Source organism: Pan paniscus, chromosome 1 (genome assembly GCF_029289425.2).
Source record: "Pan paniscus chromosome 1, NHGRI_mPanPan1-v2.0_pri, whole genome shotgun sequence".
In the NCBI taxonomy this organism is placed as follows: domain Eukaryota; kingdom Metazoa; phylum Chordata; class Mammalia; order Primates; family Hominidae; genus Pan; species Pan paniscus.
In genome coordinates, this window is record NC_073249.2 from 197963631 (window position 1) to 197990942 (window position 27312).

At 50.8% G+C, this 27312-nt stretch overlaps 1 protein-coding gene across 1 annotated transcript in view; it reads right to left on the bottom strand.

Moving 5' to 3' along the window:
* Window positions 1–7115: 7115 nt before the first annotated feature.
* OPRD1 (opioid receptor delta 1) overlaps window positions 7116–27312 on the bottom strand; it is a 59282-nt gene continuing 39085 nt past the window's right edge. Inside the window, exons 2-4 of the mRNA XM_055095964.2 lie at window positions 19036–19385; window positions 13636–15621; window positions 7116–8102 (exon numbers count right to left, since the gene is read on the bottom strand). Of these exons, the coding sequence (XP_054951939.1) occupies window positions 15080–15621; window positions 19036–19385 (892 nt within the window). The 3' untranslated portion in view covers window positions 7116–8102; window positions 13636–15079. The remainder of the gene's footprint in view (window positions 8103–13635; window positions 15622–19035; window positions 19386–27312) is intronic.

The window sequence follows — 27312 nt, forward strand, 5'->3', positions numbered from 1 at the left end:
TATGTTGACCAGACTGGTCTCAGCTCCTGGGCTCAAGTGATTGTCAGACCTCAACCTTCCAGTGTTGGGATTACAGGTGTGAGCCACCACACCCAGCCCAGCCCATTTCCTCTTTTTTTTTTGAGATAGAGTCTCGCTTTGTCACCCAGGCTGGAATGCAGTGGTGCCATCTCGGCTCACTGCAACCTCTGCCTCCCGGGTTCAAGTGATTCTCCTGCCTCAGCCTCCCGAGTAGCTGGAATTACAGGCACCCACCACCATGCCCAGCTAATTTTTGTATTTTTAGTAGAGACGGGGTTTCACCATGTTGGCCAGGTTGGTCTCAAACTCCTGAACTCAGGCGATCCTCCTGCCTCAGCCTCCCAAAGTGCTGGGATTACAGGCATGAGCCACTGCACCTGGCCCATCTCCTCATTTGTTAAACACACTCACTTTAAAGTGTTTTTTTGTTTGTTTGTTTGTGTGTGTGTGTTTTTTGAGACAGAGTTTTGCTCTGTCGCCCATGCTGGAGTGCAGTGGTGCGATCTCGGCTCACTGCAGCCTCCGCCTCCTGGGTTCAAGCGATTGTCCTGCCTCAGCCTCTTGAGTAGCTGGGACTACAGGCGCGCGCCACCACGCTCGGCTAATTTTTGTATTTTTAGTAGAGACAAGGTTTCACCATGTTGGCCAGGATGGTCTCGATCTCTTGACTTCGTGATCCACCCCGCTTCGGCCTCCCAAAGTGCTGTGATTACAGGCGTGAGCCACCCCGCCCGGCCTAAAGTGTTTTTAATTCATTTAATTGAAATAGCTATTAGAACTTTTCATGGCCAAGCACTGCATAAGGCACATGGATTGAGAAAACAAATATAACAGCTGTAAGGGACAGCAGTACCTGACATATAACGGATAGTTAGTCAATGATAATTCCCCACCCCACTCACCTCCCTTGTTCGTGTCCCTCTTTCAGGAACCAATTCCAATGCACAGCTTCCAGGGATGAGCAATGGAGGACAGAATGGAATAGAGCAGGAACTAAGCAAGGGTGCTAATGCAAGATATAGCCGGTAGGTGGCAGCAGCGTCCGTGAAATGAGCCCGGTCTCGGGCAGCCTTGCCTAAATTTCTCCCAAGCCAAGCTGTTTGACTGTGTGCACGTGTATGAACACAGGTGTACAGATGTGCATGTGTATGGGTCAGGTGTATGGGTCAGGTGTATGGGTCACAGGTGTACAGATGGAGGCCTATTTGTATGTGGCTGTGAGGTGTGTGTGAACAGCTCCCCGCCGCCCCCACTCCCCAAAGCAGCAGCTCTTAAATTTTGGGTCCTGGAGCATCCAATGAAGATTTAGGATCCTGCAGTTAAATACGAAGTTCGTATTCCATTTAAAAAGGCTCTGGAATCAGCTGTGGACCCGTTGAACATTCTTCTGGGTAAGGAAATACACCCAAATGTATGTGTGTGTGTGTGTGCGGGTTCTTTTCAACTGAAACATATAAATAATTACTTTTTTAAATTTTGTGTCGGGCGCGGTGGCTCGCACCTGTAATTCCCACCATTTTGGCAGGCGGAGGCAGGCGGAACACTTGAGCCCAGGAGTTGGAGACCAGCCTGGGCAACATGGCAAAACTCTGTCTCTACCCAAAAATACAAAAATTAGCCGGGGATGGTGGCACTCACTTTTAGTTCCAGCTACTCGGGAAGCTGAGGTGGGGAGGATCACCTGAGCCTGGGAAGCAGATGGCACAGTGAGCCGAGATCGCGCCACTGCAATCCAGCCTGGAAGACAGAAGAGACCTTGTCTCAAAAAAAAAAAAATTTTTTTTAATAAAAATGTATGGGTGATATGTGAACTTTCGTTACCTGTGTGTAATACTTACTGATCAAATCGGGTGTTTAGGGTGTCCGTCCCCTGTGTATAATACATTTTTGTTAAGTATAGTCACTCGACTCTATTATCAAACACTGAATTTATTCCTTCTTACTGTATGTTTGTACCCTTTAACCCAGTTCTCTTCATCCTCCCCTCTCCCCGCACTCGCCCTTCCCAGCCTCCGCTATCTTCCTACTCCCTATCTTTAGCTCCCACATATAAGTGAGAACACGTGATATTTGTCTTTTTGTGCCTAGCTTATTTCTCCTTTTTTTTTTTTTTAGTGCAGTGGCGACATCTCGGCTCACTGCAACTTCTGCCTCCCCCCGGGTTCAAGCGATTCTCCTGCCTCAGCCTCCCAAGTAGCTGGGACTACAGATGCGCGCCACCACACCCAGCTAATTTTTGTATTTTTAGAAGAGATGGGGTTTCACCATATTGGCCATGCTGGTCTCGAACTCCTGACCTCAGGTGATCCACCGAACTTGGCCTACCAAAGTGGTGGGATTACAGGTGTGAGCCACTGTGCCTGGCCTTGTGCCTGGCTTATTTATCTGAAGATAATCACCTCAACTTCCATCCATGTAGCTGCAAATAATGTGATTTCATTCTTTTTACGGCTAATATTCCATTGTGTATATATACCACATTTTCTTTATCCAGCCATCCATTGATGAACACAGGTAGATTCTGTGTCTTTGCTCCTGTGAATAGTGCTGCAATAAACATGAGAGTGCAGATATCGCTTTGATAAATTGCTTTCTTTTTCTTTGGGTAGATACCCAGTAGTGAGCTTGCTGGATCAAATGGTAATTCTATTTTTCGTTTTTTGACAAATCTCTATACTGTTTTCTGTAGTGACTGTACTAGCTTATATTCCCAACAGTATATAAGAGTTCCTTTTCTCCGGCTGGGTGTGGTGGCTCACGCCTGTAATCCCAGCACTTTGGGAGGCTGAGGCAGGTGGATCACCTGAGGTCAGGAGTTTGAGACCAGCTTGACCAACATTGTGAAAGCCCGTCTCTACAAAAAATACAAAAATTGTCTGGGTTTGGTGGCAGATGCCTGTAATCCCAGCTACTAGGGAGGCTGAGGCAGGAGAATCGCTTGGACCCAGGAGGCGGAGGTTGCAGTGAGCCGAGATTGCACCATTGCACTCCAGCCTGAGTGACAGACCGAGATTCTGTCTTGAAAAAAAAAGAGTTCCTTTTTTCCACATCCTCACCAACAACTGTTATTTTTTGCCTTTTTAATAATAGCCATTCTGACTGGGGTAAGATGATATGTCATTGTGGTTTTGACTTGCCTTTCTCTGATGACCAGTGATGTTCAGCATTTTTTTCATATATTTGTTGACCATTTGTATGTCTTCTTTTGCAAAATGTCTATTCATGTCCTTTGCTCCCTTTTCTTTTCTTTTCTTTTTTTTTTTTTTTTTTTTTTGAGACAGAGTCTCGCTCTTGTCGCCCAGGCTGGAATGCAATGGCTCAATCTTGGCTCACTGCAACCACTGCCTCCCAGGTTCAAGCAATTCTCCTGCCTCAGCCTCCCCAGTAGCTGGGATTACAGGCACCCACCACCACCCCTGGCTAATTTTTGTATTTTTTAGTAGAGATGGGGTTTCACCATGTTGGGCAGGCTGGTCTTGAACTCCTGAGCTCAAGTGATCCACCTGTGTAGGCCTCCCAAAGTGCTGGGATTACAGACATGAGCCACTGTGCGTAGCATATTTTTTTTTTTTTTGAGATGAAGTCTGGCTCTGTTGCCCAGGCTAGGAGTGCAGTGGTGCAATCTTGGCTCACTGCAACCTCCACCTCCTGGGTTCAAGAGATTCTCTGCCTCAGTCTCCTGAGTAGCTGGGATTACAGGTGCGCGCCACTGCACCCAGCTAATTTTTTGTATTTTTAATAGAGACAGGGTTTCACCATGTTAGTCAGGCTGGTCTTAAACTCCTGGTAAACTCCTTAAACTCAGCTAATCCACCCTCCTCAGCTTCCCAAAGTACTAGGATTATAGGTGTGAGCCTATAAGGCACCCGGCCTTTTTTTTTTTTTTTTTAAATAGTTGAGGTCTCACTCTGTCACCAAGGCTGGAGCGCAGTGGTATGATCTTACTCACTGCAGCCTTGAACTCCTGGGCTCAAGGGATCCTCCTGCTTCAGCCTCCAAAGTAGTTGGGTCTACAAGCATGTGAGCCACCATGCCCAGCTAATCTGTACTTATTTATTTATTTATTTATTTATTTATTTATTTATTTATTTATTTTTGAGACGGAGTTTAGCTCTTGCTGCCCAGGCTGGAGTGCAATAGTGCAATCTCAGTTCACCGCAACCTCCGCCTCCCAGTTTCAAGTGATTCTCCTGCTTCAGCCTCCGGAGTAGCTGGGATTATAGGCATGCGCCACCATGCCCAGCTAATTTTGTATTTTTAGTAGAGATGGGGTTTCTCCATGTTGGTCAGGATGATCTTGAACTCCTGACCTCAGGTGATCAGCCCGCCTTGGCCTCCTAAAGTGCTGGGATTACAGGTGTGAGTCACCGCGCCTGGCCAGGTTTCTCAGTTTCTATAATGAGCACATATTCCTTAGATACAGGACTAAGAAACCTCATAAATATCATTGAAGAAGAAACCTTAATGTTCTTTTCCACCAGTCTTTCCTTTTCCCTTAGGGAGGATGGGATTCCCATGTGTTTGGTGGTGCTGCGGGGTCCCCAGCAGTCTACAGAGAGAGAGAGAGAGAGAGAGCAGGCAGGTCTTGCTCAGGTGGGGCACCCTGACAGCAATTGTAGAAGATCCAGGCAGGGATCCAAGAGTGTAGCTAGAGCCAGCAGAGAATGCTTCCTGGGGGCAGAGGCAGTGGAGCTGACCTGGAAGGGTGATGAAGCTGGCACAAAACAGGAATCTGCTCTGCCTGCCCCCTCACTGAGAACTGCCTGCCCTGAGCTGGACTTCAGCAGTCCTCTTCCTGTAGTGGGTCCCCTTCCCCCTCAAGAGAGTTTGAGGTTGCAGGCTGGGAAGTTGGAACTTAGATTCCTAGGGTCCTCCATTAGAAAGGGGCCTGAGAGATCATCTGATTTTCCACACAAATAGGAACTATGGAAGGTTTAAGGCAGAGTGTGTTTTCCCCCATCAATAAGAATGTACCCTAGTTTCCATGCACAGGTGTGTCTCATTGGACCCTCAAGAGAGTCCTGGTAAATACACTGTTTTAATTATTATTGTTATCTTTTTCTTTTTTTTTTTTTTTTTGAGTCGGAGTTTTGCTCTGGTTGCCCAGACTGGAGTGCAATGGCGCGATCTTGGCTCACTGCAAGCTCCGCCTCCCAGGTTCAAGCAATTCTCCTGCCTCAGCCTCCCGAGTAGCTGGGATTACAGGCATGCACCACCATGCCTGGCTAATTTTGTATTTTTTAGTAGAGACAGGGTTTCTCCATGTTGAGGCTGGTATCGAACTCCTGACCTCAGGTGATCCGCCCGCCTCGGCCTCCCAAAGTGCTGGGATTACAGGCGTGAGCCACCATGCCCGGCCCCTATCTTTTTCAAAAGAGTAAAGTGAGGCCCAAAGTGGTCATATGGATAAGGTTTTCCTCAGGGTATACACAAAGGTGAATAAAAAAATCTCTGGATAGGCCAGGCACGGTGGCTCTCACCTGTAATCCCAGCACTTTGGGAGGCTGAGGCGGGTGGATCACTTGAGGTCAGGAGTTCGAGACCAGCCTGGCCAACATGGTGAGACCCCAGTCTCTACTAAAAATACAAAAACTAGCCGGGCATGGTGGCGAGTGCCTGTAATCCCAGCTACTAGGGAGGTGGCGCAGGAGAATCGCTTGAACCCAACAGTTGGAGGTTGTGGTGAGATGAGATGGTGCCACTGCACTCCAGCCTGGACGACAGAGCAAGACTCCCTCTCAAAAAAAAAAAAATCTCTGTATACATTCACATCAACACCGAGATGCTCTCACTCATGCTGTGTGCTCACACACACACACACACACACACACACTCTCTCTCTCTCTTTCTCTCTCACTTTCACAGCTGTCCTTCCCAGCTTTGGTGGGAGTTGGCTCTGACTAGATCTCTCAGGCCTCTGTGAAGTCTTCCTGACTGAGTCTCTCTCTATGAGCAGAGTGGGGCCAAGAAGCCACCCCAACTCCTACCCCCGGGCAGCCTGGCCGCCCTGGCCCTGCCCACACAGCCTGCCCTGAGGCATGCTGGGATCCCAGTCTGCATCAGGGCTGCCCATCTGCCTTGGTGCTCATCACCTTGACATGAACAGGCCCCAAGGTGAGTGGCCCTGGGTTGAGGACTTTGAAGGGAAGTTGCCCCAGGGCTGGGGGAGGCTCCAGGCTCTGGTGGCCTCCTAAGGATGGGTCACATGTGATGGGAAACAGATCTGGGTCAGGAAAGAATTGCCTTCCAGGGAGTTACTTATTAACCACAGGGGCCAGCGACTATTTGAGAACACTGAGGAAGCGGAGATCTCCTGGGGAACGGGGTTCTAACTCCCACCCCAGGGCCACCTTGAATGCACACAAGGAGGTCTGGTGCTTCTATGGCCTGAAGGAAGGGTCACTGAGGGGCAGAGAGATGGGAGAGAGATTTAGTGGAGCCCCAAGAGGCATGTGGGGTGGGGAGGGCTCTGGAGGACAAGGGACTTAGATTAGGGGAGTGGCGGGGGGGGCGGGGCACAGGGAAGGGGAGGAGCCAGTTCAGAGGGTGGAAGGGGAATGGAGCACAGAGGCCTGGTTTGGTTCAGATCTCGCTCTAGGAAATGCCTGCCTGTGTGTCTGTCTCTCCCATTAAACTAGAGCCTTTTTTTTTTTTTTTTAGACAGTCTCGTTTTGTCGCCCAGGCTGGAGTGCAATGGTGCAATCTCGGTTCACTGCAACCTCCGCCTCCCGGGTTCAAGCTATTCTCTGCCTCAGCCTCCCGAGTAGGTGGGATTACAAGCACCCACCACCATGCCCAGCTAATTTTTGTATTTTTAGTAGAGACGGGGTTTCACCATCTTGGCCAGGCTGGTCTTGAACTCCTGACCTCGTGATCCACCCGCCTCGGCCTCCCAAAGTGCTGGGATTACAGGCGTGAGCCACCACACCTGGTCCAAACTAGGGTTCTTAAGGACAACATTGCCTCTCCCTCTGAGACACATCCTCAGGGCAGAGCCAGACTTCCCCATAGGCTTATGTGATCCCCCAGACTGGGGGCCCCTTACAAGGGAACCTGGCAGAGGTGAGCAAACAAAACAGCCAGAGATGCAGACACCGAGAAGAGGGCTCACTTTATTGAGAAAACAGAAGGTTGAGTCCTTGGTACCAAGATGGAGCCTGGGGTAGGCAAAAAGCCTGAAAACAAAACTTTAAGCTTCCTTTTTTACATGCCCGCCTCCCTGCCCCTAATTGGGGCAGCTCCTATTACAGACCCCCAGGCATGCTTTTCCCTGTCTCTGGGCAAATGCCCAGTAGATTTTACCAACAGGTGTCTGTTTCTGGGACCCAGGAACATGAGGGAAGTGTCTCAGTTCTTTTCCAGGATGGCAGAGCCTTCAGAACCATCAACTCCTACCCCTCCATCGTGCAGAGGCCCAGAGAGGGACAGAGACCTGCCCAACATCACAGCAATGAAGTGGACAATGAAGATTCAAAACCACATTTGCAGTCTCCTCATTCCAAGAGGAGATTCTAGATGAGCCCCGTTACAGGAGTGTATTTGCACCGGAACACACCAAGGGACTCCATCCCCATGACGCAGATGGCCCGGGACCTTCTTCCTTTCCAGGCTGTCCCTTCCTCTTTGGGTCCCTGAGAGGGCAGTCCTGGTGAGGGCAGGAGAGGACAGCATGGCTAAGGAGCTTGGGAAAAGATGTCCTCTTAAGAACTGCTTTCCAGCACATGTTGTCCCACCTTCTGAAATTCAAGGAGATGGTTAAAAGAGAAAAGCCTTGCTCCGGACCCACCTGCAGCATTAAGAACCATGGGTTGGGCTGGGCACGGTGGCTCATGACTGTAATCCTAGCACTTTGGGAGGCCGAGGTGGGCGGATCAGTTGAGGTCAGGAGTTCGAGACCAGCCTGGCCAACACGGCGAAACCCTGTCTCTACTAAAAATACAAAATTAGCCGGGCACGTGCCTGTAATCCCAGCTACTCAGCAGGCTGAGGCAGGAGAATTGCTTGAACCCGGGCGGCGGAGGTTGCAGTGAGCCGAGATCTCGCCATTGCACTTCAGCCTGGGTGACAGAGTGAGACTCTGTCTTAAAAAAAAAAAAAAAAAGAAAGAAAGAAAAAAAAAGAAGCATGGGTTGGTGCAGGCACGGCCTAAAACATTAGATAATATGAAAAAAGCTGCATTTTATTGGGCACTTACTATGCACCAGGGACATTGTTCATTAGCTCAGTAGATAACTACTGTGTGCCCATTTGCATTTCCTGGGAACACTTTCATGACCAAAACAGACAAGGTCCTTCACTCATAGCCTCTTTCTGAATCTTCTCAACTTCTCATCAGGTAAGTGCTGTCATCCATGACTGAGAAATGGCTCAGAGTCAAATGACATGCCCAAGGTAACACGGCAACAACATGGCAGTCAGTCAGAAAATTATCAAACAAGCAGGACTTCCAAGGCAAGGAAGAAATGGATGGGGAGAGGGATCTACCAAGGTTACAGGAGTTTTTTGAGCAGCTGGCACGTGCCTCTGCTGCCAACATGATGAGGTGCAGAACCCAGCACAGGGAATGCTCAGCCTGTGACTGTGAGCTGGATGTGAGAGTCTCCTGAGGACCCTCGGTATACTCAGAGCATTTCCTCTCAGGGTGCAGGAAGAGGAAAGCAGAGGAAGTGGACTTGAAGGACCAAAGGTGGGATCCTAGCTGGGCCAATCACTGAGAAGCCATGTGGTCTTGGGCAAGTCATTCCCTTCTCTGAGCCTCAGTTTCCCCATCTGTAAAATGGAGGTAATGATACTATGCCTACCTCATCATCATGCTGTGAAGATTAAATGAGCTATGCCATGGAAGTGCTGTACATTACCCAGTGATAATGTCTCAGTGGCCTCTCAATGAAATGGAGTGTGACAGAGTGCCACACTCTGAAACAGCTCATCCCCGGTGATGGTGCTGGGACTAGAACCCGGGCAACCTCGCAGCGCCATGCTCTACTGCATCACTACGTCCACCTCGAGGGCCCCCTCCAGCTCCTCTCTAAGCCCCATTTTGAATTCCCAAGCTGCCTGCAGCCTGAACCACAGAGCCATCTGTCACCCAGCTCTCAACATCTGCAAGCTCAGCGTGGGGCGGCCAGGTCCTGATTTGCTCCCGTCACTCCTCCCAGCTCCCAGAAATAAAGGAATAAATACATGATGAAAGAGAGGCATGTGTATGTGTTTTGTGTGTGAGTGCAGGGGCCAGGATCTGGGTGCCAGGGATGGGGGGTGGTCACTTCCTAGGGGCTTTGGGGCCGCTGGGGCCGGCTTCAGTCTGGATCTGCAGCAGGTGTTAGTGGGAGCTGGCAGCCAGTAGTCATGCCCTAGGTGAGGGATCTGCGGCTGACACAAAGAGAGGGCTGGCCTTTGGACAGAGACCCACCAGGTGTCCAGCCTGGACTGTTGTTCTTCCAAGTCCTCTCAGGATGCTACAGGGCCCTCTCCAACTTGAGGAGCATTTCTTTTTAATTTTTTTTTTTTTAGACAGAGTCTCGTTCTGTCGCCCAGGCTGGAATACAGTGGCAAGATCTTGGCTCACTGTAACCTCCGCTTCCTGGGTTCAAGCGATTCTCCTGCCTCAGCCTCCTGAGTAGCTGGGATTACAGGTGCACGCCACCATGCCTGGCTAATTTTTGTGTTTTCAGTAGAGACAGGGTTTCACCATGTTGGTCAGGCTAGTGTTGAACTCCTGACCTCATGATCCGCCCGCCTTGGCCTCCCAAAGTGCTAGGATTACAGGCGTGAGCCACTGCACCCAGCCCTTGAGGAGCATTTCTAATTCCAAGCCCAGCAAGCCTCCTTAGAGCAGCTGCCTCTGGCACCCATGTAATTATCAGAGAATAAGCCTGTATTGAGGCCCCACTATGTGCCAGGCACTTTGGTGGCACTTTGCTCACCATATCTCTAGCTTTCAGACAGTGCTCGTGGAGGTGAAGTGACTTGCCTAAGATCACACTGCTAGCACGTGGCCAAGAATTTGGCAAAGCTAGGACTCTTATTGAGACTGACGATCGTATTAGAGATGGACCAATTCCCACATCTCAACTCTAGAAGGAAACCGAAGCTCAGAGAAGGCAAATCCCTTGTCTAGGTCACACAGCCAGTTAGCTTGAGAGCTGGGATTTGATCCAGGCTTGGGGGCTGCCTGGGACATGTAAAAAACTAAATTGGAGAGCTCCCATCACCCTCCTGCCCTCCCTACTCGCATCCTCTCTTATGACACTTGACATTATCCATCACTCCCTCCTCCTGGGAACGCCCTCCTCCTCCAGTTTCCATGGTAGCACATTCTCTCCATCCTCCTCCTGCTTCTCTGGCAGCTTCTCACTCTCCATGGTGGCTTCTGGGCCAGGAAGCAAGGGGATCCCCAAGCTGGATCTCCAGTCTCTTCTCTCTCTCCATCACTAGCCCCGACAGCTCACCTACTCGTCCCTGTAGGTCTCTAGCTCTGACCCTGAACCCTGGCTCCACTTGTAAGCAGTAACTGCCACTTACCATGTACTTAGAGTTTACTTACGTTCTGGGCCTTATCCCTATACATACATTAAATCTTCACAACCACCCGTGAAGGAAGTCTACTCTACAGATGAGGAAACTGAGGCTCAGAGAGGGAAAGCCAAGATCTGATTCCAGGCTTAACCACTACTTCTACTGCATCAAGACGAGGTATGAGAGGTGGGCACAGTGGCTCACACCTGTAAACCCAGTACTTTGGGAGGCCAAGGCAGGAGAATTGCTTGAGGACAGAAGTTCAAGACCAGTCTGGGCAACACAGAGACACTGGTCTCTATTAAAAAAAAAAAAAAAAATTGGCCGGGCTTGGTGGCTCACGCCTGTAAGCCCAGCACTTTGGGAAGCTGAGGCGGGCAGATCCCCTGAGGTCAGGAGTTCGAGACCAGTTTGGCCAAATGGTGAAACCCTGTCTCTACTAAAAATAAAAATATTAGCTGGGTTATGGTGGTGCACACCTGTAATCCCAGCTACTCAGGAGGCTGAGGCGGGAGGATGACTTGAACCCAGGAGGCGGAGGTTGCAATGAGCCGAGATGGTGCCACTGCACTCCAGCCTATGCGACAGAGGGAGACCTTGTCTCAGAAAAAAAACCCAAACAAAATAAATGAATAAAAATAAAAATAAAATTGCTGGGCATGGTGTCACACACCCGTCGTCCCAGATACTCAGGAGGCTGAGGTGGGAGGATCACTTGAGCCCAGGAGTTTGAGACTGCAGTGAGCTATGACTGCACCACTGCACTTGCACTCCAGACTGGGCAACAGAGCAAGACACTGGCTCAAAAAAAAAAAAAAAAGATGATGAAGAAGAAGAGATCTGAAACAGTAGGACATTTTGAAATCAGGGGCAAAAACTTCCCTCCCTCCTCCTGGAGGGAGATAAATGGAAATTTTGGGGGAAACAGACCTACTCTGCAGTTTTGAGAACCCTGTGACGATCTAGAATTACACTGTCAATTTAGAGCTTTAAAATGCACCATGCACAGTACATTCTGAAACGTGAAGATTTGGAGAGCTTCAGGAGGAACAAAAGTTCATGGAAAATTGCTCGTTTCCTTTAGATTTTTCCATTTGGTTTTAGGTCTTCAAAACCTCATTCTGGGGTTCCAGCTTCTAAGACCGTTCTACTTCACTGATGCCTGGAATTAACTGGAAACATGGACCCTGGAATTCCAGGGACCCAAGTTCTGCCACTACGAACAGGCCCTGTGACTTAAGAGCAAGTAGCCTGACCTCTCTCAGCCTCAGCTCTCTTTGTCCTCAATGGGGATAACACTGCTTCCTCACCAGGCTGTCCTGAGGATCAGGTGGGCTGATGCACACAAGACACCTGGCAGAGAGCCTGGCACACAGAAGAGCTTAGTTAAGCCCCATGCTCCAGCTGCACCCAACTTGTTGGGTTTGCCAAGCATTTAAACATCCCCATGCCTCCGCACATGCTATTTCCTCTTTTTGGTGGCCAACTCCTATTCATCCTTCAGGGCCCCCGACCCTTTTCCACCTCTTACAGAACTGCGACAAACATGTGTTTTAGTGAAAAGCTAGAAAAGGCACTTCCCCGTGACACCCTCCCTGGGGCTCCCTGTCACTGCACTCATCACACTGAGGTGCAATCATCTGTTGATGCTTTATCTCCCAACACTGGCTCAGGCTTTCTGAGGGCAGGGCCAAGGCTGACTCATTTCCGAGTCCTGATGCCCAGAGTGCATGCTTGGCATGAAGTAGATTTCAATACAAGTTTGCACTACCTTAAACACACGTGGTCCGGACCCGGGCCCTGCTGACCCCAGGACAGATTTACATATCAGAAGGGGCAAAAAACAGCCAGATCTGTTACAGACACAGGAGATGGCAGTGAGTGGGCTTCAAGCAGCCTTGAAACAGGCCTATCCTGGGAGGGGACACAGGTCCTGCAGGGAGAGTAAACAGCCTGGCTCCAATGTCACCTCCTTCAGGAGTCTTCCCCAGTTCCTAGATTGTCCCTTTTTCTGCCATACCCCCAAAGCATTCACAGGAGGAGCCCCTGATGAGGAGAAGTGTCTCCTGCCATGCTGACGACCTCCCACCCTCAGACACAGGGGTCTCTGTGGTCACAGGGTAGTGAGAGTGATCTAGGTGGCTTGGGACCCCAGGTCACAATGGCTTGGCAGGCTGCATGTGAGTGCTGGGCATGGCCCCACATCTTTCCAGGACCCGGGGGAGCCATTTCCCAAAGGAGGCACATCCCCGGGTCTGGGGCTGCTGGGAGCCTCACCCTGAGAAGGGGGCTGTGCTTTGCCCTCTGAGAGCATCCCTTCCCCCTAACGTGCCCAAAGCCCCTCTTGGTGCCTAAGTCCCCAGCCCCCTGCATGCTATTCAGTCCCTGCTGGAGTGACAGCCTCCCAGCTTTTGTTCCAAAGACATGGCTGTCAAAAGGAAAAGAAGTATATTGTTTCTTTTTCTTTTTTCTTTTGTTTGAGACAAAGACGTCAATTTCTTTCCATCTGTCCCAAAAAAGGAAGAAAATTAAATTTGTTTTTACAAGGATGTCAGCACACTGCTTCAATAGGGAGTCAGGGGTGCATTACTGAGGCAGTGTTGGTGAGGGAGGGGAGAGCAGCGGAGGGAGAGGAGATGAGGCACGGGGGAGGTACAGAGAACAAGGACAGACACTGATATTCTGGGAAGCAAAGATCCAGGAGTGCCTGAATAAAATGCCGAACCAATGAAAAGAAAAACTTCTACACCCAACTCCAGGTGGATATCACTCTCAGCAGCGTGAAGGGGACAGCTGGGCTGGAGCAGGTGGGGGACCTGGGGAGCCTGTGGGGAAAGGCAGAGGGAGACACACACTGATGCCGGGATTGCAGTTACAAAAGCTTCTCCCCCCAGTTCCTTCAAGGTCAGGTCCCCATATGGGCAGTTCCAGTTCACTGGAGTCATTGACACCAGACACATGGATGCAGCCAGATGTTGGGAGAATGGAAGAGGATTTCATCCAGGTTCTTATCAGGGCCCAGGACCCAGCACCAAGTGCGAACTGATGCTTCTCATACCCCGCCCCCCGCCCCCAAGAGTCCCAGGCACCACATACCATCCACGGGATCTAAGTAGGTGGTCCTCTGTCCTCCAGTATCTGGGCCAGAGAAACTAGGGCCCTGGGGACTCACAGAAAGCATCCACCTTCCACTGGAAGACCTAACCTTGAAGCAGGAGCCCACCTCTTCCTCCACCCACCCACCACCACTTGGCACGGAGGTCCACTCCGGGTCTGGGTTTTTTAACTGGTTTTGGAAGCCTTCTCCTTCCCAAGCCTCTGGGCCCCCATTAGTACTCAGTTCTGGGGACCCTACCCCAACCAAGGTCCTGTCTTATTACCCTATCCTGGAGCGGCTGTCCCCCGCTCTGCTGTCCTGTCCCAAGCCCCACTGTGGCCACTTCGATTCTGAGGCATTCCTGCCCATTCCAAGGAAATACATGCCTGTCAAAGAGACAAAAGGTATACTGTTTCTCTCTCTTCCTATCTCTTCTTCCCTCATTCTCCCTCTCTCTCCTTTTTTAGAGACAGGGTCTTACTCTGTCCCCCAGGCTGGAGTGCAGTGGCACCACCATAGCTCACTGCAGCTTCAAACTCCTGGGATCAAGCGATCCTCTCACCTTCCAAGGAGCTAGGCCCGCAGGTGCACACCACCATGCCTGGCTAATTTTGTATTTTTTGTAGCGACAGGGTCTCCCATGTTGCCCAGACTAGTCTAAAACTCCTGGGCTCATGTCCATCCACCCGCCTCGGCCTCCCAAAGTGCTGGGATTACAGGCTTGAGCCACCATGCCTGGCCCCTCAGTCTTTTATATTCTATTTATAAAGGTGTCAAGTCGGACCTGGACCTCAGCGAGCCTTGGCCCTTGCTAGAACTCAGGGCTGGGACTGTATCCTGTATCCAAAGTTGAGGCCACAGGCCCTTTGCACAGGCCCCCTATCTGGTGACCAAATCTTCAGCTGTAGCCACACCCAGCTGTCCTGTCTCTGGGTCTCCCCTCACAGGAGGCTCCTCCCTACTACACAGAGGCCCAGTCTTGCAGCTCAGTTTTCAAGCAACTGTCCCCACCACTGCCCTTTCTGGTCCTGGGCCCGGACCCCCAACTCCGAAAGTCCGGCTCCAAGTTAGAAACCGAAGCTGTCTCAAGGTTGAAGCCCCGCCTTCCTGGAGATGCCCTGTTTAAGGACTCAGTTGTAGAGCCACAGGTCCCGCTCCTCTCCTGGAGTCACTGGCTTTCCCGCCCCACCTAGAGCCGTGGACGGGGCACCCAGCCCAGAGGCACTGCGCCATTGATCTGTCCTCTGCCTCGCCCCAAACCAGAGGCCCACCCCATGCCCATCTAGCGGCCCGGTCCCGTCTCCGAAACAGAGGCCCCATCTGGCGGTCCCAAGCCTCCGACCTTCTACTGCCCCATTCCACATCATGGCTCGCGCCTCCCACTGGGACTCATGTGGCCTCCGGATCACTAGGGAGGGGCGCGCTGGGGGCCGGATGGCCTGGTCAGGCGGCAGCGCCACCGCCGGGACCATCGGACGGGGTGCAGGCGGTGACACGCTCGCGGGCCGTGGCTTCGCGGGCGCGGCTGAAGCTGCTGGGGTCTGGGCGGCCGCAGGGCTTGCGGCAGAGCTGGCGGAAGCAGCGCTTGAAGTTCTCGTCGAGGAAGGCGTAGAGCACGGGGTTGAGGCTGCTATTGGCGTAGCCCAGCGCGATGCACAGGTGCAGCGCAGCCACCACCAGCGGGTCGCGCCGGTCGATGTCCACCAGCGTCCAGACGATGACGAAGATGTGGATGGGCGCCCAACACACCACGAAGGCGCCCACCACCACCAGCACCATGCGCGTGATGCGCCGCAGGCTGCGGTCCTTCTCCTTGGAGCCCGACAGCAGGCGCACACTGCGCAGGCGCAGCAGCATGAGGCCATAGCACACGGTGATGATGAGGATGGGCACCACGAAGGCGAAGAGGAACACGCAGATCTTGGTCACCGTGTCCCAGTACCAGCTGGGGCTGGGGAACTGGAGCATGCACACCACTGCCCCGTCTGGGCCGCGGAAACAAGGAAAGACAGACGAGGTGAGGGGCCTGTGTGCCTAAGGGGCCCCCACCTGCTTGCCCACCCTTCCAAGGCTTGGGCAAGTCCCACCACCTCCTCCCAGCCTTTGTTCAAGGGGATTCTTCTGTCTGGAGTGTCCTCCTCGGCTTCGGTACTTGGTGAACTCTTAGTTATCCGTAAAGACCTAGCAGGATTGGCCCTCATCAGGGAGGTCCCCTGTGTTCTCTCCTGGCCCCTTTTCAGCCTTTGTGTCCATGGGTGGCCATAATGAAATCGTTTAGCTCAGCCCACTGAATGCCAGTCATTGCAGTAACTCAAAACACCTTGACCCATTTCCAAACTAGCTCCATTGGGGACAGGACTGCTAAGACAGACAACATGAGTTAGGAGCAGGACTCAGGCCCTACTACATAGTGTAAGGAAATTACTAAACCTCTTGGAGCTTCAGTGGAGTGGGGCTAATGACAGTACCCACATCTCCAGGATTGTCGTGAGGATTAAATAGGCTAAGGCGGCCAGGTGCGGTGGTTCACGCCTGTAATCCCAGCACTTTGGGAGGCCGAGGCGGGCAGATCATGAGGTCAGGAAATCGAGACCCTTCTGGCTAACACGGTGAAACCCCATCTCTACTAAAAAAAAAAAATACAAAAAAATTAGCCGGGCATGGTGGTGGGCGCCCATAGTCCCAGCTCCTCGGGAGGCTGAGGCAGGAGAATGGTGTGAACCCCGGAGGTGGAGTTTGCAGTGAGCCGAGATCGTGCCACTGGACTCCAGCCTGGGCGACAGAGTGAGACTCCGTCTCAAAAAAAAAAAAAAAAAAAAAAAAGAAAAGGCTAAGGTACCTAAAGCATTTAGCATAGTGGGGTTCAAGCTCTTGGTGTACCCACAGGGAAGAGGGGCATATATGTGGGGGAGTCCAAGACTCAAGGATAGGGTCAGGCTCCCTAGAGGGAAGCAGGTCTCAGCTTAATCACAAGAACCTCCTGGCCAGGCATGGGGCTCATGCCTGTAATCCCAGCACTTTGGGAGACTGAGGCAGGTGGACTGCTTGAGTCCAGGAGCTGCAGACCAGCCTCGGCAACATGGCAAAACCCCATCTCTACAAAAAAAACAAACATTAGCTGGGTATGGTGGTGCATATCTGCAGTCCCAGCTACTTGGGGGGCTGAGGTGGGAGGATCGCTTAAGCCCTGGAGGTTGAGGCTGCAGTAAGCTGGGATAGTGCCGCTGCACTCCAGAGCGAGACCCTGTCTCAAAACAAAACAAAACTTCCTTCCTTCTGGGAGGAAAGCAGACTTCAGCTTAACTCAAGGACTTCCTTCTTGAGATAGGAAGGGTGCCTAGGATGAAATGAGCTCCCCATTCCTGGAGTGTGGGCTTGGGCTGGATGAACACCTTAGGGGGTGTTGTGGGATTCTGATACAGCCTTGAGGCTGGCCCAGGGGACTCCCAGGATCTCTTGGAATGCTAGGATTTAAGAAGCCACACAATGGACTTGAGGCTAAGAAATGAGAAGGGGCTAGGAATCCACAGACAGAGTGGGTCCACAGGACATCAGGCTGGCAGGACCCCTAGAAGTAACTGAATCCAAGACCTTCATTGTATAGGAACCAGAACAGCACTTGTTTAAGGTCACACAGCAAGTGGCCCACAGGTTCAATAAGTGCTGATGGCACACACTGGGAAAGTGTGTGTGTGAGGGATTGTGGAGTGAGGAGGCCCATCTGGTCCAGCCCCAGGAGGGATGCAGTTAATGGCCCGTAAGCTGAAGGCTGACAGTGAGGAATGGGGCTCTGTTGCTGAGTCAAGACCAATGGCTCACAGGCTATAAAAGGGCACCAGGGGCTCTGCCCTTGTGAGGGTCAAAGGTAACCAAGAAGCTTGTTCTCTCCCACCCACAGCATCAACCCTCTGCAAACTTCCACAAAAGGGACTAGAAGGAGTAACAGACCTGGGGGCAGGAACCCTAGGTTGCAGGCCAAATTCCACAAAATGCCTGGCTGTGTGACCCTAAGTAAACCTCCTGACCTCTCTGATTCTGTTTCCCTATAGTCAAATGGAGGTAGGAGTCCCTGCCTTGTCTATCTCACAGGCTTAATCATTTAATAGCTATTATTCATTGGGCCTTGGCGATGAGCCAGGACTTGTCCTAAGTATTCTACACATATTATCTCTTTTAACCTTCTCAACATCTCATGATATAGTGTGACTCAGAGAGGTTAATTAGTTACTATGTCTGTGGAGCCTTCTAAACAATATTTCTCACTTCCTTGCATTAAGGTGGGGCCATGTGACCAGCTGTCAGTAGGAAGAAATGGGCCATAAATTTTTTTTTTTTTTTTTAGACAAGTCCCATTCTGTCGCCCAGGCTGGAGTGCAGTGGCATGATCTCAGCTCACTGCAACTTCCGCCTCCCAGGTTCAAGTGATTCTCCTGCCTCAGCCTCCCAAGTAGCTGGGACTACAGGCGCCCGCCACCAAGCCTGGCTAATTTTTGTATTTTTAGTAAAGATAGGGTTTCACCGTGTTGGCCAGGCTGGTCTGGAACTCCTGACCTCAAGTGATTCACCCGCCTTGGCCTCCCAAAATGCTGGGATTACAGGCGTGAGCCACTGCACCCAACCAACATTTAAAGTGGCTGTGCTTTCTCCCCGCTCCCTCTCCATATTCATCTGCCGGCCAGATGCCAACAGTAGAAGATTCAGAAACCATCAACAGGAGGCTGGGTCCCTGAATGACTGTGCTCCTCCTACTCACACTGGATTGTGATGGGAGTGAGAGAGAAACCTCTACTGTGTTAAGCCCCTGAGCTTTGGAGAATGTTATTGCAGCTCCCCTGATACAGGCAATTACTATAATTACCATTTTAGCTCCTATTTGTCATTCCCTGCAGGCTATTCTCTAGGCTTTGCTTTGGTCATCCAGGCCAGTGGTTTTCAAATTAGGATGAAAGGGAGTTTAAAATGGGACCACAGATCTTGCAGCCTCCACTGCTCACTGGTCAGTGACACCCTCACCTCACTGGACATCCATACATCTCTCTATACATCCACACATCCCTGGCCAGCCACCTACATGTACATAACCAGCCATCCATAATCCCCTTCATAAATTCATACATTCCCTTTGGCCAGCAACCCATATGACCACTGATCAGTCATTCATCTTCACAATAGTCAACCATCCGCATGCCCCCCTGGCCAGCTATTCCCATTCCCATTGGTTGACCTTCCTCTACACTCCCACTGGCCAGCCACCACACCATCATTGATTTTGATCAGAATCCAACCTCTGCTGATGAGCCACCTACACTCACCCTGGTAAGTGCCCTGCAAGCCCACAAAGGCCCATGTACTGCCTCCTGTGGTCAGTGGCCTGTGCCACGGTGCACTCACTCACTCACCCCGGGGACGGGTCACAGCCATGACCATGATGGGCACGCCAACGCCTGAGGCCAGGACCCAGATACAGATGTTGATCAGCTTGGCCTTGGCAGGCGTGCGGAAGTCCAGGGCCTTGACAGGGTGGCAGACAGCGATGTAGCGGTCAACACTCATCATGGTGAGCGTGAAGATGCTGGTGAACATATTGTAGTAGTCGATGGAGAGCACAGCCTTGCAGAGCAGCTCACCAAAGGGCCACGTCTCCATCAGGTACTTGGCACTCTGGAAAGGCAGCGTGCTGGTGGCCAGCGCATCAGCTAAGGCCAGGTTGAAGATGTAGATGTTGGTGGCCGTCTTCATCTTAGTGTACCTTAGAAAGAAATGCCTGTGTAATTAATCCCATTTCACAGATTTCAGTTTCACATGAAACTCAAGGAAGGGAAGTAGCTTTCCCAAGGTCATGCAAAAGGTCAGGGGAGGCTAGGCACGGTGCCTCACACCTGTAATCCCAGCACTTTTGGAGGCCAAGGCGGGTGGATCACCTGAGGTCAAGAGTTCAAGACCATCCTGGCTAACAAGACGAAACCCCATCTCTACTAAAAATACAAAAATTAGCTGGGTGTGGTGGTGGGTGCCTGTAATTCCAGCTACTTGGGAGGCTGAGGCAGGAAAATTGCTTGAACCTGGGAGGCAGAGGTTGCAGTGAGCCGAGATTGCGCCATTGCACTTCAGCCTGAGCGATAAAAGCGAAGCTCTGTCTCAAAAAAAAAAAAAAAAGGGGGTCGGGGCAAAGGTGGGACTAGAACCCTGCACTATCTGATTTGGCATCGCTCCTTTCCCCGACAACAGAAGCAAAAGGATTTCTCTGGTTGTGAATAACTTTGGCAGAAGGTGTTTTAAGAAAAATCCTAGGCCGGGCGTGGTGGCTCACACCTGTAATCCCGGCACTTTGGGAGGCCGAGGTGGGCGGATCACGAGGTCCAGAGATTGAGACCATCCTGACCAACCAACACGGTGAAACCCTGTCTCTACAAAAAATACAAAAATTATCTGGGCGTAGTGGTGCACGCCTGTTGTCCCAGCTACTCGAGAGGCTGAGGCAAGAGAACCGCTTGAACCCGGGAGGTAGAGGTTGCAGTGAGCCGAGATAGTGCCATTGCACTCCAGCCTGGATGACAGACCAAGACTCCGTCTCAAAAAAAAAAAAGGAAAATCCTAAGCCAGGTGCAGTGGCTCATGCCTGTAATCCCAGCACTTTGGGAGGCCAAGGCAGGGCAGGTGGATTGCTTGAGCCTAGTTCAAAACCACCCTGGGCGACACAGTGAAACCCCATCTCTACAAATAACAATAATAATAATAATACAAAAATTAGCCAGGCATGGTGGTGAGTGCCTATAGTCCCATCACTCAGGAGACTGAGGTGGGAGGGTCGCTTGAGCCCAGGAGGCAGAGGTTGCAGCAAGCCAAGATCGTACCACTGTACTCCGGAGTGGTTGACAGAGCAAGACACTGTCTCAAAAATAAATAAGTAAATAAAAGAAAAGAAAAAGAAAAATACTTATCTTCTGAAAGGTACTAAGCAATATGTTTAAAAATAAAACTGGGCTCCAGCAGAAAGCAAATCTGGGTTCTAATCCTGCCTCTACTACTTATTATATTAGCTGAGTGACTCTGAGTTAGAAACTTGAACTCTCTAAGGCTCTGCATCCATAACTGTAAAAAGAGGGGTGATGTTTGTAGCAACCTCTTAGGATGGCTGTGAAAATTTAATAAGCTAACACAGCACTTAGCTCCAAGCCTGATGCATGGAGAGCACTCTGGACACAACCGCTGTTCTTTTTCTTCACAGGTGAAGAATGGAGCTGGGGGCTAGACCAGAGTGACTTGATTCTCTAGCTCCTGGCACTGACCTGGCCTTTGGGGAGTATGATTGGTCAACTCTGAGGAAGGGACACTGCCTAGTAGATTGGCTGGGGTCTGAGACCCCCTGGGTGTCCTCGGTGGTAGACCAGAGCCCCCAGTCCTTCCTGTGGCTCCATCCAGGCCTCCTCATCCCCATGCAACTGGACTCACCTCTCTGCAGAAGCCACAGTGCATCCCTCTTCCCATCCACAGTGGTGTGGGCAAGCGGAGCAGGTGACAGGGTCACACATCCAACCCAAGGCATGAGCCCAGGGGTCCAGGCCAGATGTCTACAGCCAAACTCTGCACCCAGCACTCCCAGCATCCCTCCATGCTCTCTGCCCTGCACAGCTATCTACATTACAGTTGGCCCCTTGTTTGGCCAGTTTACAGCCATGGCCCCTTCTGCACCAGGGCCTGGGCAGGGCAACAGGTAGCCTGGGGGAGACTGCATACACTGAGCCAGACCTTCCCAAATGCAGTGTCACCACCACAGCAACACACGGGCACCCCGAGACAGGGCTATATGACGCTACTCTCATGGCTCTGGAGTGATCTGAGATACCCAGAGGAGGGTTACATGAGTGACTCCTCGAATTCCAGAGCAGGAAGAGAGACACATTGAGGGGAAGTGATTTTATTAAAGCGTGGCCTGAGGGATCGCTTCAGAATTACTGGAAGAGCCTGGAAGAAATGCAGGGTCCTGAACTGCACCTCAGATCTGAGCAATCTTTATCTCTGGAACTGGGGCCTGAGAATCTTCATCTTTAAGAAGCACCTCCTCACCCCAAGTGATTCTTATGAACTCAAAAGTTTGAGAATTACTATGTAGCCTAAAGCCTCCATTTGGGAGAGACAGGGAGATTGAAGCCCAGCGAGGCAGCAGGACTCACCCAAGGTCACACAGCAACAGTGGCGGAGCCAAGGCGAGAACTGAGACCTCCTGACTCCCACGCTCCCTCTTTCCACCACCCCAAGGGTGGCCCCATACTGTATGCCTCCATTCCTTTAGAATCGCTCTGATCCCATGCCCAGCCCTGGACACCTAGGATGAGGCACTCAGTGTTTTTGAATGACGGAATAAACTCGCATCAGCTAAGGCTGTTCCTGCATGAAGTGACTGGTATTTTTGGTTGAAAAGAAATTGACTCACTCATTGTCCTCCAGGGCAGCATCTGTCCTACTCCCTCCCAAATAGCTGTCATTTGCTCTGGGGCTGGAGAAGGAAAAAGTTTTGCTCAGATACAGCAGAATTGCAAGTCTCAGGAAGTGTCTTCAGTGGGGTGTGGGATCACAGCTGTGTGGGAGGCGGTCTCAACCCCACAGCTGACTCGTCTAATTTCTCTGCTCTTACGCAGAACAATTAGAGGCTGTTCTTTGCCTGCTATTTTGATTTGTGAAGGATCCTTCCATTCCCAGAGGGGGCTGGGATGCTGGGAAGTGGGTGATGAAGCTGCCGTAGTTGGTCCAAGCGGGCTGAGCGGCCCAGCGCTGATTGCCCACCAGGTAGGGCCCCGGGCTCCTCCCCTCACGGCCCCCCTCTCTCCCCTCCACCCACAGCCACGCCCCGTCCTTCTGGCCACCTTAGACTCCCTTCTCCAGCCCCAAGACAAATCATGCCACTCCCCTGCTCTCAATCCCCCAGCGACTTCCCAAAATTCTCTCTGTTCTGCAAGCTGCCCCGACTACCTTTGGGATCTCAGTTCCCAGCATGTTCCCCTCCACCGATGTGCCCCTGCCACACACTGGCCTCTTTGATGTTCCCTGGACACATCAAGCCCGCTCCCACCTCCCCACTTCGGGGCCTCTGGACTTGCTCTTGCCTCTGCCTGGAACCCCGGTCCCCCCATATTTTGCATGGCTTGCTCCATCACTTAATTCAGGACTCTATTCAAATGTCACCTCCTCAGGGAGGCCCTCCCTGACCACTCTATCTAAAGTACCATCCTCCCCACCAACTCTCTCTAGCTCCTTCAGCGGCTTCATTTTTCATTACAGCACAAAACACTTCCTGACTTACATTCATCTTCTTTTCTGCCCACTTGGGTCTCTCGCCCATGTAAGTTCCCTGAAGCCAGAAGACTTCGTCCATTTTGTTCCCTGCTGTACCCTTGGGCCTACCAGCAGTGCCCGGCAAAAAAGCAGGCTCTCAGCCAGGCGCAGTGGCTCATGCCTGTAATTCCAGCACTTTGGGAGGCTGAGGTGGGCGGATCACGAGGTCAGGAGTTCGAGACCAGCCTGACTAACACGGTGAAACCCCGTCTCTACTAAAAATATAAAAATTAGCCAGGCGTAGTGGCATGCTCCTGTAATCCCAGCTACTTAGGAGGCTGAGACAGAAGAATTGCTTGCACCCAGGAGGCGGAGGTTGCAGTGAGCCTAGATCATGCCACTGCACCCCAGCCTGGGTGACAGGGTGAGACTCTGTCTCAAAAAAAAAAAAAAAAGCAGGCTCACAAGAGACATCTGTGATGTGGATGTCTTAGTCCAACCTCACCAGCTCGCACAGGGACACTGCAGCAGCCTCCCTCTCCCACAATTCATCACCCATGTAAGTTGGCGGCTCACTCTAAAAGGCAGATTTGGCCAGGTATGGTGGCTCACACTTGTAATCCTAACACTTTGGGAGGCTGAGGTCGAGGACTGCTTGAGCCCAGGAGTCTGAGACCAGCCTGGGCAACACAGCAAGACACTGTCTCAAAAAAAAAAAAATTAGCTGGGCATGGTGGAGTGTGCCTATAGACCCAGCTACTCAGGAGGCAGAGGAAGGAGGATCACTTGATCCTGGGAGTTGGAGGCTGCAGTGAGCTCTGATAATGCTACTGCACTCCAGTCTGGGGAACAGAGCAACACCCCATGTCTAAAAACAAACAGCTCCCTAAACTGGCTTTCCATCTGGGTAGCCTCCTTTCCCACAGTGCCATCCCGGGTCTGGCCACATCTGTAGTTCCTCACATGTTCTGTGTAGCATGCCCTCTCTCCCGAGAGACAGCCACTATCATGACTTGGTGAGAATCCTTCCAAATTACATATATGTATATAGCTTTTTAGAAAATTTTATTTCTGGCCAGATGTGGTGGCTCATGCCTGTAATCCCAGCACTTTGAGAGGCCGAGGCAGGCAGATCGTTTGAGCTCAGGAGTTGAAGACCAGCCTGGACAACATGGAAAAGCCCTATCTCTACAAAAAATACAAAAATTAGCCAGGCGTGATGGTGAGCACCGTAATCCCAGCTACTCAGGAGGCTAAGGCAGGAGAATCACCTGAACCCGGGAGGCAGAGGCTGCAGTGAGATTGCACCACTGCACTCCAGCCTGGGCGACTGGGTGAAACCCCATCTCAAAAAAAAAAAAAAGAAAATTTTATTTCTGCCAATGTAACACAATTACATAGTGTAAAATGTCATACAGGACAATAATGAGAACAGCTGCCCCTCTACCCATCCTTGCTCTCTTATTCCTCTGTCCTGTTCCCCAGAGGCAACCACTTTGAATGTTTTTAGCTATTCTTATAGTGATTATCTCCACAATTCTAAATAATATGCTTACGTGGCTATTTCTTGATTCATCCATTTTAGACAGTACTTGTTGAAGCGTGGATTTGGTTAAGCAAGGCTATGCCTAAATACCCAAATCCCAGTGGTTTAACAAATGAAAGGTTTCTCTCTCACAGAGTCCATTCAGTGTTTCCAGGACAATCTAAATTCCAAGAGGCCATTCCAGGCTGCTTTACTGCTGTGGCCCTGCTGTCTTAACCCAAGGCCCCCTTGCTCACCAGAGAGGGAGAAGAGGCAGCTGCAGGATCATCTAAGCTTTAGTCCGGTGGCGACACATCACTTCCACCTGAAGCTGACTGGCCAAAAGTAGTCATGTGGCCATGCCCAAATGTAAGGGGTTGAGAAATAGTCTTCTATGTGACCCAAAGCAGGGGAAGCCGATATTAGTGAACACTAGTAACGTTCCTCACAATGCCCTATTACAGTAGATGAGGGCTAACTCATCACATCACTCAATTGTTCCTCTCTCCATCCTCCCAACATAGTTGTTTATTTGTTTGTTTCTAAGAGACGGGGTCTTGGCTGGGCGCGGTGGCTCACGTCTGTAATCCCAGCACTTTGGGAGGCCAAGGCGGGTAGATCACCTGAGGCCAGGAGTTTGAGACTAGACTGGCCAACATAGTGAAACCTCTTCTCTATTAAAAATACAAAAAATTAGCTGGGTGTGGTGGCGGGCACCTGTAAAAGACCTATAAAACTTGGGAGGCCGAGGCAGGAGGATTGCTTACACCCAGGAAGGCAGAGGTTGTAGTGAGCCAAGACCATCCCATTGCACTCCAGCCTGGGCAATAAAAGCAAAACTCCATCTCAAAAAAAAAAAAAAAGAAAAAGAAAGAAAGAAAATCCTAAGAATGGAGTCGTGCTATGTTGTCCAGGCTGGAGTGCAATGGCTATTCACAGGTGCAACCATACTGCACTACAGCCTCCATCTCCTGGGCTCAAACGATTCTCTGGCCTCAGACTCCTGAGTGGCTGGGACTACAGGTGCTCACCACCATGTCTGGCTCCAATATAGTTTTATCACCATTTTTAGCTAACTCAACATTTAGGGTTTACATTCTTACGACTGTGTAGATATTGTCCACTGCTAAGCCAAAGAACATACTATAATTACATTTTTTAGTGCAGGCATTTAAGTTTCCCAGAGGTAATAATTGCGCCAATTTTCTCCACTTGCTTAGTTCTGTGTACATATTGCTAAATCTCCTCAAACACTCCAAAAGACCTATAAGATGCCTCTTCCATCCAATTGCATAATCTACCAGTTCTTTTTGTTTTCCTAGTGAGCTATGAGCTATGTCCTGGACCTTTCCTCCCCACTTTCTTTTCTTTCTTTCTTTCTTTCTTTTTTTTTTTTTTTTTTTTTTTTAAGATGGAGTTTGCTCTGTTGCCCAGGCTGGAGTGCAGTTGCGTGATCTCGGCTCACTCCAAGCTCCGCCTCCCGGGTTCACGCCATTCTCCTGCCTCAGCCTCCCAAGTAGCTGGGACTACAGGCACCCGCCACCACGCCTGGCTAATTTTTTGTATTTTTAGTAGAGATGGGGTTTCACTGTGTTAGCCAGGATGGTCTCCATCTCCTGACCTCATGATCCGCCCACCTCAGCCTCCCAAAGTGCTGGGATTACAGGCATGAGCCACCACGCCCGGCTTCTTTTTTTTTTCTTTTTTTTTTTTGAGACGGAGTTTCTCTCTCGTTGCCCAGGTTGGAGTGCAATGGCGCAACCTCCGCCTCCCCGGTTCAAGCAATTTTCCCGCCTCAGCCTCCCGAGTAGCTGGGATTACAGGCATGAGCCACCACGCCCGGCTAATTTTGTATTTTTAGTAGAGACGGGGTTGCTTCATGTTGGTCAGGCTGGTCTCGAACTCCCAACCTCAGGTGATCCGCCCGCCTCGGCCTCCCAAAGTGCTGGGATTACAGGTGTGAGCCACGGTGCCCGGCCTCCTCCCCACTTTCCGTCTGCACTGTTTGCTTTCTATTCTACACCAGCTGCGCACCTGTCCTCCTCGGCTAGAGCACCCGTTTCTTGGCTTGCAAGTCTTCCTCTGTCTTGATCTATGCCTTCATTTTGGTGGAAGCCATCCTCTAATCACTTCCTGAGACAGGGCACATAGGAGGTAGAATTTTTACACCCTTGCTTGTCTGAAAATGTCGTTATTCTATCCTAATTTCTGATTTCTTTGACTGGACATGAAATGGTAGGTTGGAAGTAATTTTCCATCAGAATTTTGAAGGCATGGCTCCCTCATCGTCCAGCCTCCAGTGTTGCCACTGAAGCATCTAAAACCATTCTGATTCCTGATGTTTTGTATGTGATCTGTCCTCTCTACCTGCATAACTTGTAGGTTCCTCTCTTTATCCCTGGTAGTCTGACACTTTGTGACGGTGTGCTTTCAAATGGCTCTTTTTCATTTCTTTTGGGCTCTCTAAGGGTAACCACTCAGTACTTGTTACCTTCCTTCCTTCCCCATCTCTCCTAGGTGAACTGGCAGCTCCGTGTGTGTGTGAAGATTCACGTCCTTCAGTATAAAACGTTCTCATACCATTTCCTCCCCTTTGCCTTCTCTGGGATCCCTGGAAAATCCCTTAGTCAGATATTGGGCCTCCTGGATAGATCTTCTAATTTCCTCACATCCTCTTTTGTTATATCCTCTGGGAAATTTCCTTTTTGTTATCTCTCGATTCTTCCATTGACCTTTTATTATTATTATTATTATTATTATTATTATTATTATTATTTTGGGACAGATCTTGCTCTGTCACCAAGGCTGGAGTGCACTCGTGTGATCACAGCTCACTGCAGCCTCAACCTCCTAGGCTCAATCGATCCTCCCACCTCAG